The sequence below is a fragment of the Pygoscelis adeliae genome, unplaced genomic scaffold, assembly GCF_000699105.1.
Source record: "Pygoscelis adeliae isolate BGI_AS28 unplaced genomic scaffold, ASM69910v1 Scaffold59, whole genome shotgun sequence".
NCBI lineage: Eukaryota > Metazoa > Chordata > Aves > Sphenisciformes > Spheniscidae > Pygoscelis > Pygoscelis adeliae.
In genome coordinates this window covers 1,395,284-1,410,497 of record NW_008825565.1, presented here as the reverse complement: position 1 = coordinate 1,410,497, position 15,214 = coordinate 1,395,284, and the positions used below count along the sequence as shown (strand labels likewise).

At 40.8% G+C, this 15,214-nt stretch overlaps 1 protein-coding gene across 3 annotated transcripts in view; it reads left to right on the top strand.

Moving 5' to 3' along the window:
- The window catches only part of LIMCH1 (LIM and calponin homology domains 1), a 114,652-nt gene that overhangs the window by 66,903 nt on the left and 32,535 nt on the right, over positions 1-15,214 (top strand). For all 3 annotated transcript variants that reach the window (XM_009332439.1, XM_009332438.1, XM_009332437.1), the window contains 6 exons: positions 984-1,237; positions 2,190-2,225; positions 6,943-7,069; positions 9,951-10,105; positions 10,302-10,704; positions 14,429-14,650. In XM_009332439.1, the coding sequence (XP_009330714.1) occupies positions 984-1,237; positions 2,190-2,225; positions 6,943-7,069; positions 9,951-10,105; positions 10,302-10,704; positions 14,429-14,650 (1,197 nt within the window). The remainder of the gene's footprint in view (positions 1-983; positions 1,238-2,189; positions 2,226-6,942; positions 7,070-9,950; positions 10,106-10,301; positions 10,705-14,428; positions 14,651-15,214) is intronic.

The following is a 15,214-nucleotide window of genomic DNA, read 5'->3' as shown; positions in this document are numbered from 1 at the left end:
GAAAGTTGTGCTTCTCTCTTGCCCTTGGAACTGGCCCTGTGTGCTGTTTGTCAAGATCTCTTGATCTGAAAGACTTGCTGTTGGCCCAGCAGCGGTTTCTTCCGTACTTGTCCTCAATTCTGTGCTACTCTTTCTGCTCAAAAGAAGGCAACGCAGGGTTTCTGGCCCTTTTGGTAGAGCCCTGTAAAGACTCGGAGCAGAGATCTACCAGATGCAAAATTCTAACAGCGTGTGGAAATGGATATGCATAGCAAGATTGTGTTACATTTGCAGAGGTTTCTAGTTAAATACGAGTTAATCATTACAAATGTTTCCAGCTAGAAATAGAGGTGCTGGATATGGTAGGTTAGATGCTTGTCTGTGGCTTAGCTGATGCCAGTGACTTCCAAAGAGGAAATCAAGAGATCCCGAGATCCCTCCTGATAATGCTCAGTGTCTTTCTAAGCACTTTTGTTCAGATGCGTAAGGCTGTGTGGGGAAGCTGGCGGTTTAAGCCTTTGAACAGTTATCGTTGGCTGGTTGAGCCACATGCAGGCGGGAGTGGAAAGGTTCTTATTCATCAGCCTCTTCAAAGTACATGAGGAGAAGGATATGCATGCGTCTGTGCATACACAGATGAAAAACTAGTGTACAGCTCATCTGGGAGAAGAAAAACTCTCATCTACCGTAGAATTGAACTGTGGTTTGGTGTTGAGAAGACCTTAAGTTGAATGGCTGAGTTAAAATACGTGCTTAATACTTTAATCTTTGGCAGTGTCCAGGACAGCTTATGTTTCTGACTTAGAGGAATGGAAGTACAAGCATTTGACTCTCTGTTAAAATTATTTTGTGCACCTGCCTCACTTAGCTTGTTACCTATCAGCTCTTTAGGGTTGGGGGGGGGTGTGTGTGTAATGTTAACTTACAGTTAGGCTTTTTATTATGTATATGTGATTTTTCAAATGTTGCTTAATAAGTCTCTTTGCACTGCTGCCTCTGGCTCATTCAGGCCTGAAAAATGTCCACAAGTCTGCATTAATAGCTCTGGAAAACCCGTAGTACAACTGCCGCAAGAACAGCAGCAAGGGCAGGAAAAATGCAGTCTCCCTCCTGCAGGACAAGATGAGACTATTTGTACTGCCCAAGTGGGTGAAGGTAGCCTTAATGAAGTCCACCTTGGTCAAATGTCTAAGCTTCAGGAGGTTCCTGAGGAAAACAAAACGGAAACGTTGTCATCCAAGGATGAGCATCTGCAAACGTGAGCTCTCTGTGGTGTGAATCACGCAGCTTGTACTCCCCTGTGTCCACACTTCAGAATTCAGATTGTGCATTGCCTGGTGTGTTTTCAGTCCAGACTAAAATACTGATTGTCAGTAATACACATTTTAGAAACAAACAGAATAGTTGTGTAATGTAGTTTCTTTTGAAATATTTGAAATATTGAAATGAAAGCTAATTGAAAGGAAATATTTTACTACAGTATATATGTTGAATTGCAAAAAAGGTTTATGAATACCAGAGGTTCAATTGGACTCTGCTCTCCGAGATGTGTGTCTTGCTTCTCCATGATTAGAAAATGTTACAGTGTCGACTTTTGTACTTGATGTTCTTTTCTGATAAATCCCAGATACAAATATGTGGTTTGCATGGCTCTAAACAGGACTGTCACTTTAGTGAATGACACTGACTTGTGTATTACCAGTACCTTTTTTCAGCTACACCACCCCACCCCAAAAAAACCCCAACAAAAACAACAAAAAGGAAATCCTGTGGCTCGCTTTCTGACTATAATATTTGTCTCTTCCTGCTTCAGTAACGGTGATTCTGAGCACTGCTGTGGAATGTAACTATTAAGTTTTGTCTCCATTCATCGCATGTGTGGCACTTAATATAAATGTTAATATATTGTCTATTTTCAATAACCATTTTCTACACCTATTTTAGGTATACTTCAGCAGATTTTTAGAATGGGGGCATTAGTATGGGGTCAGGGAGGGATGGGTGGTGTTCTTAACGTAGTTTGACCTCCAAATGATTAGGTAAGTCTTGCTTGCTGAATACGTAATCCCTGAACAGTATGATTCTTTTTCGGTCAGCCTTACTAGTACAGGTTGGATGGTTAAGTGACAGTTACCCAAATTGTATGGGTCCAGTTGCAATTACTACTTAATGTATTTATCAACACTCTAATTTTATATTTGGTCTTGTAGATTCGGCCCCAGAACTGCTGTGTCTGATGACGCAGAGTAAGTTGTCTTGTGTTCACAAGATTTTGTTTTAAACAACTTACACTGCATGCTTTCCCGTCTTTCTACTAATTTAAAATGCAGTTGATGCCTCATTATTATTTTGCAGTGTTCCACCAAATAAATTTTTCAGAAAAGCACTGAAAAATGGAATGCAATATGGCTTACATTGCAGCTAAAAATAATTTTTATATAAAAGCCCATAAAAACTGAGCGTAACACTAATGTCCAGCTGTTGCTTAAAGTATTGTTTCCTCTTTTTTTCTTTTCTTTTGTTTTTCTTCTGAATTTCCATTGCCTCTAATCAGCTACAGGTAAAGAGAGTTGGGTTGAATCTGGGCTGGGTGTTGAGGAAAAAAAATGAAGTATGACCTATACAGGAAGAAAAATGAAATCCCAAAATAAAATAAAATCCATTGTGATCTTCAGAATAATTACCAGGAAAATATGCCTTCAGCTGTTCCTTTATTGTCTTTTAAAAACTTTCTCTTGAATCTTTTCTAGGTTGGGTTTAATTTAATAATATACTAAATGTCATTTTTTTAAGCTCTTCACCTTGATGTTTTACTTTTGGCAGAAGGAGTAGGACTGTGACATTTATTGCACTCAAACATATTTTAATTGTGTGTATGCATGTAAACTGTAGTTCAGAATAGTATGCAATGCCATTTAGAAAGCTCTGTGAAAGTATTAGCTATTCTTACAAAGTGCAGGCATTTAGAAGCAAAGAAGTAGTTGGGAACTACCCACATAGTAATGTCCTTAATATCCTTCTTCTGTTCACAGAAATGCACATCTGTCTCCCAGATTAAATCACAAAATAGAAACAGCATGGAGGGTTTTTTAATAACAAGTATATACAGAGACTCATATATAATGTTTCACCCTTTCCTCTAATGATAAAGGCTAGAATCACGGACTGAATATTCTTTACAAGATCTGTAATACCTTTATGCTGAGCAAAGCCTGTGTCCTCTGACCACAGAGTAAATGTGATCATTTTCAAGCAGCAGAAATCTGTTCAATCAAATGAAGAGATGAGATAAAAAGAGCATAACAACACAGAAGTGTTATACTTAACAATGGAGACTTCCCTGCCATTTCGAAAAGCCTACCTGACTGATTTGTTCGGTTGTTTTCTCACATTTTTGCATGTTTGTATTAAATGCAAACGTGAGAGAAGGTACATGGAGATGCCTTCAAAGAGGCATTGCAAGGCGTTTAGTTGTATAATATGAAAGTAGCAAAGATGAATAAATTATATTGTTTATTCCGTATTGATTCTGATTTTGTTTTAAAAGGCAAAACAATAAATGTTAAAGCCTCGTTGTCATCATTTCCAGATGTGCCACAGTTTCAGAGCAACTATTTTCCTAAACTGTCTTCTAAGTTCTTATAAACTAAGATTGTGTTTTTCCTTCTGAAGACAAAGTACTTACAAAGAATCTAAAAAAATTTGGCTCTCAAGTAGGAAAAATAAATTGAACTGACATTTAAAATGCATCCAAAATGTTTATCAAGTCTCCTTTGAAAACTCTGTAACTTGAATTCAGTCTTAGACTAGGTGCTGTTTATTCCAGGAGCAAAACTAGAAACTCCTTCATTAGACTGACAAAGTTCCCTTCGCTGGTTAGTGAATGCTAGATATTGTCATCAGCCCTGCTCTGTCTCAAGGTCCAGAAGAGGCAATACTTAGTGTGTGGCTGCTGAGCAGCCCCATTCCCATCTCCCGAAGAGATGGGGCTGAATTCTGGTGGTAGTGTGACAGTCCAGTGTGCGTTTAGGCTTATGCTTTATACGTTAAGCCTGACAAGCAAGTAATAGTGAGCTGAGATTTTTGAGTATTTGTTTACTAGAGTCTGATTCTTTAGCCAGTCTGTTGCTTTTTATGTTTTGTTGGGGTTTCTTAAGTCTTAGTACGCCTGTAAAATGGTAATGCAGCCACATAATAAATGCCTTGCATAAGGATTTTTAACATATTCTCATAAAAAGAAGTTTTTTACCTTATTTCTCACTTTCAAATTAAATAGTCTGAACACTCAAGTCCTTGAGGACTTCTTTTATCCAACACTTGTTCAGAACTGTTTAAAAAAAAAAATTGCTGCATGATATCACTGACAAGAACAACTGTAATTTGAGAGAATGAAGTAGCATAACTTAAAAAACACATCATCCCGAAGATCTAGCCCTCCAAAATACACTGTTGGTCTGCACAGTGTTTTTTCCCAGATCCTTGTTAGAACAGCAGGTCTGGTACACTGGTCAGCAGAAAGGTCTCTTGATTCCAGACTGAGTTTGGATACAATCCCCAGAGCTTTGCTAATGGCAGAAAATTCACGAGCATGAATTCAGTACAGTTACATCTCCCCCATCTACTTGCATGCTCTGTGCCTGCTGGCCCAGTGCATGGTTGAAAGGAGGAGTGAATCTAGTTCTGTTCATGCAGGTGTTGGTGATGGGCTGGAGCTATTTGTAGTTTATATAGGACGAAATGATGTGGGATTCATAGTGAAGCGTCTTTCGGCAGAAGCTCAGAGTTTTGGCCTCTTTGGTTCTTTTCTAAGGATGAACTTGTCAGGCAGAGAAGTCGATGTAGACTTTTCAGTTGGCCTTGTCCATGTATTCAGGAAAGTAGGTGGTTCTCCTTAATGGTTACTACATGTTGGTCAGAGCAGAGCACAGTGCTTTGAGATGTGACTCCTTCAGATTGCTCTCTTGGGAAGATACATTTGCGCAATAACATGTTGCTGCAGAATTGATGTTTGAACCTACCTGGTCGCTTATCCACGGCAATGAAGGCCCAGCAGCAGGAGGTGACAACTAGAGTAGAAGGTGCATGTGGGGTTGTAGTGTATAGTTTGATTCCTGGCCTGGGCTGAAGCCTTCTCCAGAGTGTCTTTTTTTACCGCGTTGTTAGTAGCCATAAAACCTTTGGTTTTGCTGTCTCTGTGTACCCTGAGACCCGAATGAATGCAGGGAATAAATACTAGCCTTTCATCAGGACATCAGGGGATTCTTGGTAGAAAATATTTTTATTTTCCCATTCCAAATGGCAGAGGACGAGTACTCGTGCACTCTACTAGAGCCAGTTACCACCATTTCAGGTCTTCTGTTTTCTTCTACTGTATATGAATGAAAAATTCTCTGACATGTGGGAAGGATACAAGAAAGGAGCTACACAACCAGTTTGACCCAGTAGGCACAAAGTGGTAAATACTTAACGCTAAAGGCTTTTCTTAGTGTGAGTTTCAAAAGCTCTTAAACTGGAATAAACCCTTTAAGGGTGACTTCATTACAAGTTATGCATCTCCCAGCCTACCTCACCAGTCTGCAAAATATGACTGATATTTACATGTTCCTTAGTAGGTGGTATGCCTTTAGTTTTAAAAACAACAAAACTTGCCATCGTTTTAGGTTCTGTTATTTAGGAGTGCTGCAATCCAATCTTGAGCAATACAACCCTTAAACTACCCACAGAGAAACCCAAATTAGTGTACCACTCAGCATTCCGTTTAAGGGGTGAAGCACAGTAATACGCTAACCTTGCTGTTCATGCTTAAAGGCAATAGGATGTGTATTCTGTCCTTCATTTCCGAGTAAATACCTACTAACAGGATGGGATCTGTGCATGGCCTTTTCCATCCGCTGTCCAGATCTTTCAGTTTTCCCTTGAGAGTGGTTCATTCCCATCTTTGCTTGCCTGAATACAAATGTTGGCTAAATATATATATGCACAGCTTTCTGTGTCTATTCACTTTGATTACTGTGGACACAGCCAATGTTATCTTCATTGGGTGCTTCTCCTGCTAGTTGGCTCGTTGGCTCACCTAAAGCTACAGATGATCGTTTGAAGACTGCTGTGAAATCACTTCATGTGGAACTGCATGGCGCTTTTTTTTTTTTTTTCGCTTTTTGCTTTTAATGGCACAACTGAGGTCATGTTTCACTAATAATAGGTAGTAGGGGGGGAGTAGTAAGTATGTTATCTTCATGTGAAGATCTTTATATAATATGAATTGATGTATAATATCAAACCATGACCTTTTTTTCCCTTTAAGTCTCCAAAGGTCAGGGACAGAAATAGAATGTGTAGGACAAAACAGTTTCTTTCTGAACGTCAGCTTTTCCTTGTTAGGCTAGCTGTATTAACAAGTCGGTGCTGATAGCATTGAGTTTCTTCGAGGCAGGGAGGGGAAAGGAGGAAGCACCATGCTGTTTGCGCTGCGTGTACTTCTCTGGGCAGGCTCTCCCCAGTTTGGTAGCCATAGCATTTAGCCTGCTATGCTGCCCCTAATATACTTCTCAAGCCTCTCTTGTTTTACACTGAAATGGAAACTTCTGTCTGCGGTGTTAATTGGAGGGGTCTTGAAAACTCATTGGGAAACAAATCTTCAGAAAGTAAAACATTCTGAACTCTGCTCTGAATAGAATGATTTTAATAACTATTGATGGAGGTATAATGTTAGTAATGCTTCTTAGTGAGAGGCAAAGTTGTAGTCAACTAACAAAAACAAGAGAAAGTTGAGGAGTATAATTCCTGAAGTACTATGTGGGATAGGGATGCTAGCTGGTCTTTCTAGGGGACTGCTGCTTTTGGGAGCTTCGTAATGGTGCAGGTGTCTGATTCTGCTGTACACCCTCGTGGCTTTAGCTCTAACAAGCTGGAGCAATATAAGCCTCTAAATAACGCCGCACTTCTTATTTTCCCCTTGTTTAGGAGTATGAGCATGTTTGACATGAGATGTGAAGAAGAAGCTGTGACTCAGCCTCATAGCAAAGCTCGCCATGAGAAACTGCAGAACGTACACAACCAGCTGAAAGAGGATGAGACCAGATGGCAAGATGTGAGTATGCAACGTTGTCTGCAGTGCTGGCGTTGAGGCCAGCTAGGTAGGCAAAAAAGTGTAACCTGCTAAATCTACAGTTGTTCTAGACTGTAGATGCTAGTGTTCTAGCACTAAAATAACCAGGAGCTCCCCCCTCTCCCCGCAATGGATTGTTGCTAAAAGCATAGAAGTTCATAATTTGATGTAAATTACAGAATACAAGGTCTTCTGGTGCCTCTGCCTGTGCACCACGTATCTTCTTTTTTAAAAAATGTAATTAAACTGTGATTAGCTAAAAATGGAAGCAGAACAGCTTCTAACTGCTGATTTCTCTAACTTTTATAATTAGTAAATGCCCAAAGTGACAAAATACAAGACTCAGCAGGACAGTGAATAAATAGGTTTGACTTGGCTTTAATAAACTTGCATAGATACAGAAAATGCTAACATTTTCCATTTTGTCCAAGCAAACAAATTACCCTTCAAGTTAGCTACACCGTGCTTGGGTTACAAGTCCTTTCCAAACCCTCTTTCCTCAATGTTTGGGGTTTTTTAAGCTGTCCTGGCATTTGGCATTATCTTCAGCAAATCAGTAAAGACAGAAAAGCATCATTTGCAGGTAATTTAGTATCAGGAGTTTTAGTATCAATCCTGTTCATTCCTAAAGACTGATTTTAAATGAGGAATTTTGGGCATATTTTTTTAATTTAAAAAAAAAAAACAAAACCAAAAAAAACCCCAACAAAAAACCATATCCCTTCAAGCAGCTAGTACAGTAATTTCACATTATAAGGACAGCTACTGTGAAACATCTCAGAGAGGTTTTTGGTAGAAAATTGGAGGAAAGTCTAAAAAAGAACAACTAAGAAATAACTTTTCATAGTAGAATAATGAAGGATTTCAGCTGAGAGGTCTGTATGTGTGGGAAGCCATAATTTCCCAGCAGAGATAAGAATGAGTCCAAAAGCATTCAAGAGGTTTGAGAACTTTTTGCTGTTGAATGGAAAATCCTCTGAGCTGAAGTGCGTAAGTTTTCCAGGCCCTCAGCACCTTCTACACTGAACTAAAAGTTCTGAAGAACCACTAAAAATGCCCTTGCTGGAATGTCCTTGGCATTCAAAAGGCATTAACGGAGACGGCACCGCATTCATGGTCGGATATTTTTTTATATGCCCGTGCTGTAAATTTGCCAACAATTAACAGTTTCATGGCTTTTTAAAATTATTGTTATTCTAAAGCATCAGAGCAGGAAAAGATAAATATGTCTAGTTTTTAATTACAAAAAGAGGAGGAGGGCTTATGTTATGAAATTTGCTAATGAAAAACTAATTTCCAAACAATAGGCAATAGTGGGAGTAGCTGAATAAAGAAATGCTTTGGTACTTCAAAGAGAATAATTAGTAACTGAGGAAAATGAAAGGCCTATGTTTCAAGAAGGGGATTATAGACTGATATATGTAGGTCATGTGAAGAAATACTTTAATGAGCATTCCCTTGAGTGTAACGTCAATAATTTGTGGTTTTAAGCTAAATTAAAAGTGACAAGGTTTGTTCCTGGTTTTAATAAAATACGTTATGCTTGCAGTACCTTCTGCTGTTTACCAATAAAAATGCAATTAAAATATTTGGAAAACCATGTAATTAATGAAATAGCCTTTGAACTGAGTATGTGTGCAGAATCTCTGGTTTTTATTAAAACCAGAATTTGTTAGAGTGCATGAAATACAATCTGTATACTAATCGCCTGATGTTGTAAAGTTTGACAGATGTGCCCCTACAGTTTCCTAAGAAGTTATTTTTCTTTGCAGAAGTTCTGCAGAGGTTATTTTTTACATGTAAAATTTTGTTCCCTTACTAGTTGGCTGCAAAGAAATTTTACTGCTTAGGAAACTCCTTTACTGTAATACTTTTACTGTGAAACAGATCTTGTCTCTTTATCCTCCAGGACTTGTGAATTCATAACCCAAGTAGGATGCAAGACATAGGTGTTCGTAACAGGTATCTGCTGTGACTTTCTGGTTTAGTGTCAGGCTGGTTTTGCAAGACGGGTAAAGAACCAGAATCAGTGGATCTTCTGGACAATTTTGGGCAGGCAGATTCCAAAGAGAGTAAGAACATTACTTCCAACAAGGACATACCTATATAGCTGGATACAAACCATAGGCTTTTTGCTCTGCCATGTCTCATACCAACCAGGTGTGAGCCACTTTAGTCCCTAACCTGTGTTGCTCAGATCTGGGTCCAAACTATTGGAAGGTGCCCATGAGGAAGAATGTCAGTTTGGATGCTTCACTGGATTTTTCTGTCAAAAAAAAGAAAAAAAAGAGCATGGGCCAACCATGCTTGCATGTAGTTGGCTGATGGCATGGGCAAAGTGTGGGACTATCAGCTCTCCAAGGCAGACTATCAGTGCAGCTATAGTTCATGATGAAACAACATCCCTTCCTCCAATGAACTCCTGCCTCCCACACATCTGATTATTAAAATTCTTCACCAAACATAATTTTTCTACTTCATCTTCCTGGGGAATCAGGTTTTGTCCCTAATGTTGGCCCGAGTGGAAATGAGTGCCCTGACTGGTCCTTTTAGGCCAAATTTCCTGGTGTTACTACCTAGTGTGCTTCTGCTACACTACAAAGTCAAGAAGAAAATACACCAGTGGAGTTATGAAATCCTTACTGCATCGTGCTGTTAGGAGAAAAATCAGTCAGGCAACATCTTCATTTTATGGTATAATCTCCTTTTCTCTTTAAAATAAACATCGTTGCCTGCAGGTGATGGGAGCCTGGGCCACAACCAGGAACAAGCATTGCAAAGCGGCTGGCTGGGTTCATTGGTTTCTGTGGCCAGTTTTTAGCTATTTGCAACTCTGCATTCAGGTGCCTTCCTTTTCTCACAGGACCTGGCTCGGTGGAAGAGTCGTCGAAGGAGCGCTTCACAGGATTTAATAAAAAAAGAAGCTGAGAGGAAGAAAATGGAAAGGTTGTTGTCTGGAGATGGAACGAATGAGCGCAGAAAAAGCATCAAAACCTACCGAGAAATTGTGGAAGAGAAGTACGTTGTTTTACTGAAGTGCAGTGGCATGTCTGAAAATGCTGTGTGCTCCATAGGTGATAGGTAACTGTGGGCAGCCATGCCTGCAGGCCTGGGGTGAGGGAGAGGGAAGGACGTTGATGGAGCAGAGGAAATAGGAGTGATTTCCAGCGTTAATTTTAATGTTATGGTCTCCCTTGTGTTGTCTCCCTTGCAGAGAGAGAAGAGAGCGGGAGCTTCATGAGGCATACAAGAATGCAAAGTCACAAGAGGAGGCTGAGAGCATCCTCCAGCAGTACATCGAAAGATTCACTATCAGTGAAGCTGTCCTTGAGCGTTTGCAGATGCCAAAAATTCTGGAAAGAAGCCATTCAGTGGAGCCAAATTCCCCACTGAAAGACCCAAATCCTCTGAGATATTTAAGGCAACAGTCACTGCCTGCTCCAAAATTCACTGCCACCGTTGAAGCAACTATTGTTCCCACCACTGAACTAGAGCCCAGTGGTTCGACGGGCCGCACATCTCCCAGCAAAAGCATTGTCTCCAAGGCTGTGCCTATGCTGACACCCAAGCCTTACTCACAACCCAAAAATACACAGGAAGTTTTAAAGAGCTTTAAGGTAGGATACGTTGCACTCCCCAAAATCAATCAGGAAGCAAAGAGATCCTGACTAAATCATCTGAACATACAAATGTTTAATGTAATTAAGTAGAAAATGATTGCAGCATTCTGATGTTATAAAACTCAGCTTCATGCTCTGTATATTTGTGCTGGTCATTTTTCCTCAGGCTAAATTTCTTTGGGGAAAGACGGGGAAAGGGGAGGCTCTAAGAAAAAAGCAAGGCATTTTCTGAGAAAGAGGGTAGGAAAGAGTATGTTGTCATGGTTTTTTTGTTTATAAACAAAAGGGAAGGGGCAGGGAGCGTGTAGGCCCTGACTTTTGGAGCAAGACCTGAACTGGCTTTTGTGTCAAGGGTCTGATTTTTGCCATACCAAACAAGTCTGTCCCATTCAGCCAAGTCATAAGCCTTTGAAACACTGCAGCGTGCATGTATTCAGTGTGGAGAGTCCCCTACTCCTTCAGAGTCAAGAGCCAGCTTGCCCAAAGATACTCTCTGTCCTAAACATGCTTCTTCGCTGGCGTAAAGAGGGGATATAGGCTGTCCATGCAGGTTTAGGGAAACGGATTGGTACTGGGGCAGCGGCGTAACTGGGGATTGCTGGTGAGAGAGGGGGAGCGACTGCTTTGGGTTGCAAGAACTGCACAAAGATTATGGGAATAAAGGAAGTAAGAGAGCTTGGACAAAAGCAGAGCTGCCTGGAATAGGGAGCCAGCTATGAGATTTGTGGGGGAAGGGGATAGAAGAAAATACACTAACTGGGATATGAAACCTGAGGAGTATATCTTTGGACTGGGTGAATGTGGAGAATGGGAGTAAGGTACTGAACCAATGATGAAGAAAGCAAAGAACTGGGATGTGTTAGAGAGAACAGGCCAGAATAAGTCAAGTTTGAAGAAATCATCTTCTTACAGTGCCTGTACCAAAACTGGAGCTTCCCGAGGTCTCATTGTAGCCTTGTTGTAAGCAGTGGAAAGCCTACTGGCATGTGTGCCCCCAGCCTGTAGAATTCTGGTCCCCTTGTGTCTGCCATTGCTATCTGATACTTTGCTAGTGGCATGGAGGGGTCCTTGCAGCCCTGCTGATGTCCCAGTAGCATTGCTACCATGTATATTCAGGTGGTTTACTTTGTAAAAAATAAGTCAGCTTTGTATAGCTAGTGAAAAAGCATCTTGTGATGTCTGAAATTTCTTGAAGTCTGTCCCAGCTCTTGTGGAAACCCCCCCACCATGTTTCCTAGTTGAAATGTGAAACTGGTAATTCCTATTTCTCCTATACCTCAGTTGGTATTCCCCTAGAATTTACATTTTAGACCTCAGTGAACCACGGATCTTTGGGTTTTTTTCTGATCCATGCCACTTTTTTCCTCAGAGGACCAAGATATATGTGTATATCACCTTCACATTAATGCATGTATAGTTCATGTATGTGGGGAGAAATTAACCCACGGATGCTTCTACCCCCCACCAACCACCATTAAAAGTCTCTCTAGATCTTGTTCGCTTGATGTGAAGAATGTGATTTGTCTCAGTAGGAATCGTTCCCTAGCACATGTAGCTGTAGCATTATTTTCCCTTGAAGCACCAGTCTGTCGATGATTTCTTGGCTCTGGTGACAATGTGTTGACTTGCTCCAGATCAGAAGGAAAGAAGTATGTTTGTTTAACTCTGCAGCCAGGGCATCTGTCCTGATCATTCAAACATTTGGTTTTCCTCCCTAATATAAATAGAGAAATGTCTTAGTCTAAACAGAGACACTAAAATGGATGGTGCGGCCTGCCAGTGTTTTCCTGGCTTTTTTATTTCTGAGATCTTTCATGACCTGCCTCTCTAGTAGATAATCGAGCACACAGTCCCAGAAGACCTGGGGCTCAGTGTCTGCTCACACTTGCGTTTGGAAATAAACCCTAAGAGTGGTACTGTGTTGAGTGGATGATGGCAGTGAGGAAAGGGAGGGAACCTTTTCATCTGAAAAGCAGTCAGAAGGGGTGAAACCGCTTGCAGAGCCGGGCTGTTTCTCCTCTGCCTGGGAGCTGATCACGTGAGGTGCTAACTGCCTTCACCTCCCCGCATGTCCATCAGAGCTGAGGATGCCCAGCACCTCGGAGATGGCCCCTTAATTAATCACCCTCAGATAGAGAACAGACCTCTGGGTGCATGTATACAAGTCGTCGACGGGAGGAGTTTGCCCTCAGTTTAGCACTGATGGCATATACTAAGTTGGAGTGCCGCTCTTGAGGTATCCAAGCTGTTTACTCAAGAAGTAAAGTACTGAAGATAAGTAAATGGTGAAATAAGGAGTGGGGCAGGGAGGAAGAGATGGGAAGAGCTTTGGTTTTTTTAAACTGTGTTTCAGTTCGATAAGCAGTTTTGACACTTGTCGCATCAGTTTTCAATAACAGTGAAATAAATTAAAAGTTCCCATGGAATGGCTTACCTCTGAGCTTGTTTTTACATGTGATTTTTGTTTATGCAGTACCTGTGGAGAAATCTGAAATGACTAAGCATCATATATATCCCAGATAGCTTCTCTAAGAAATCACTGATCTATGCCATTATTTCCCCTAAGTCCAATGATTAGCAGAGAAGAGTCTGTTCGTATTTACTCCCTCACCTTTGCGTTGTGTCCCGTGATGACCGTTTTGCAAGGAAGGATCTCTGTGCACAAAGTTACAAAGCCCTCCTTCAAATCTATTTAAAACTCACCCCTGCTGACAAGCCTATAAACATCTGTGCTGTAGCTAGGCAGGAGCAATATTGTGTTGCTGACACCTGGTCCTCTCCTGGTCTCTCTCCAGCTGGGCCCTCTTATGGTGAATGGCTTGTGAGTTCTTTGTAGCAAGACTTTTTTCATGTATACCATGGCTTCTACAAACATCCCTCCAAATTGAAGGAAGTCTTTGCATGCCACCTCCATTCAGAACATAACTGTGAAGTATTAAAGTCCCGAGAGGAAGCTGTATCAGTACAGAGGAAGAAGCTAGAGCTTCTTTTGTATTTTTCTTCCTTGCTTAAGGGTTCCTTAGCGGAAATATATGCCCACCAAGGAGCTAGCTTGACCCTGAGAATGAACTGTTTCTATGCTCTCCTTTTCATGGAGACGGCATAAAATAATTTTCTGGGAAAGCAGCTATTTATTTTATGGCCTCATGGAGAAGGTGGAATGCCCAGTTTCATTTGTTCGTTCCTTGTTTCCCTGTTATGAACAGTAAAGAAACAAGTGGATGAACTCTGCTGCTCCTGACCCTTCAAAGTTCACATGATAGTGCTTCAGAAAGCACAGTGTACTAATACTGTGGTGAGGTCATCAAGGTACATAGCAGTTCATCAGCGTAATTAGTCCTGGAGAACCTGCTTGCTTCTTGCATGAGGCAATGCAAAACCCAGCAGTTTTTGTCTAAATTTAACATAAATCTTTGTTGTTCTTCTAAAATCCATTGATCTGTGATGCACACAAAGGGTGTCTGTATGTTACTGGGAGAATGAAATGTGGGAAACCAGGGAATCCAGAAAAATTATTACCTTCTGTCTGTATTTTGTTTATGACCCCCCTGGAATAGGGTTTTCTTCTATCTTGGTCCATTGAATGAAACGTGTGCTTGGCTCTGTCCTTCACTGATGGCACAGACTGTGTTAACAATTTTAATATCATGTTGAAGTCCTAATTTCCTAAATTCCTTTGAATGCTAATCGCCTCCGCATATTTATTAACTGTATTCTGCAGGTAGATGGAAAAGTCAGCATGAATGGAGAAAATTTCAACGGTGTGCAAGAGAAGGATAAAGAGTGTACAACAGTAATACTTACTCCTTCGCCAAGCAGATCTCTGAATTTTGACGGAGTATCCAGAGGGGACAGGCCCCCAGTAGAGTTGAAGAAGGACCCCACAAGTGTTGAGCTCAGTTTACAGAGGCCTGCCACTCAGAGTGTGCACAAAGAGCCAACAGTAAGACCAACACAAACAAACCAGCCTTACTTTCTCTGCCAATTTTCTATCTCATAATGTATTTAATCACTAACTAATGAAACCCAAGTGCTTATGTTTGCTTTATTTCAAGAGCGTGTGCCCACACCAGGGGAAAAAAAAAAAATCCTTTGTAAATTAAAGGCTTCTTTCTTTGGGATGTGGGTAGAGGAATGGGAGGGGAAGATTCAAAAAATTTTTTGCAGCCAGCGTCTCTTTTTTTTCGGATGTCATGCAGCTGATAAGCATGCTTTAAATGTGCTGGGCCAGGGAGAAATTGACTCTGTGTCCCAGCTATTGTGCAGATTTATTCAGCGCTTCTCCTGATGTTAGCTGATTAGATCAGCAACATAATTGGACTGTGCGAGCCATTATAATTAGTCTCAGTTTTCAATTTTCAAAGAAGAGGATGTGGATGTGCTGGCAGTTTTGAGCATTCAGCTTTCATTCCCCTCTCAGAAATATTAGAAAAGGGGATATGCTGTTGAAATGCTCGGGGGGACCAACATGCTGCTTAACTGCTTTATCAAAGAAACAAATTAATTT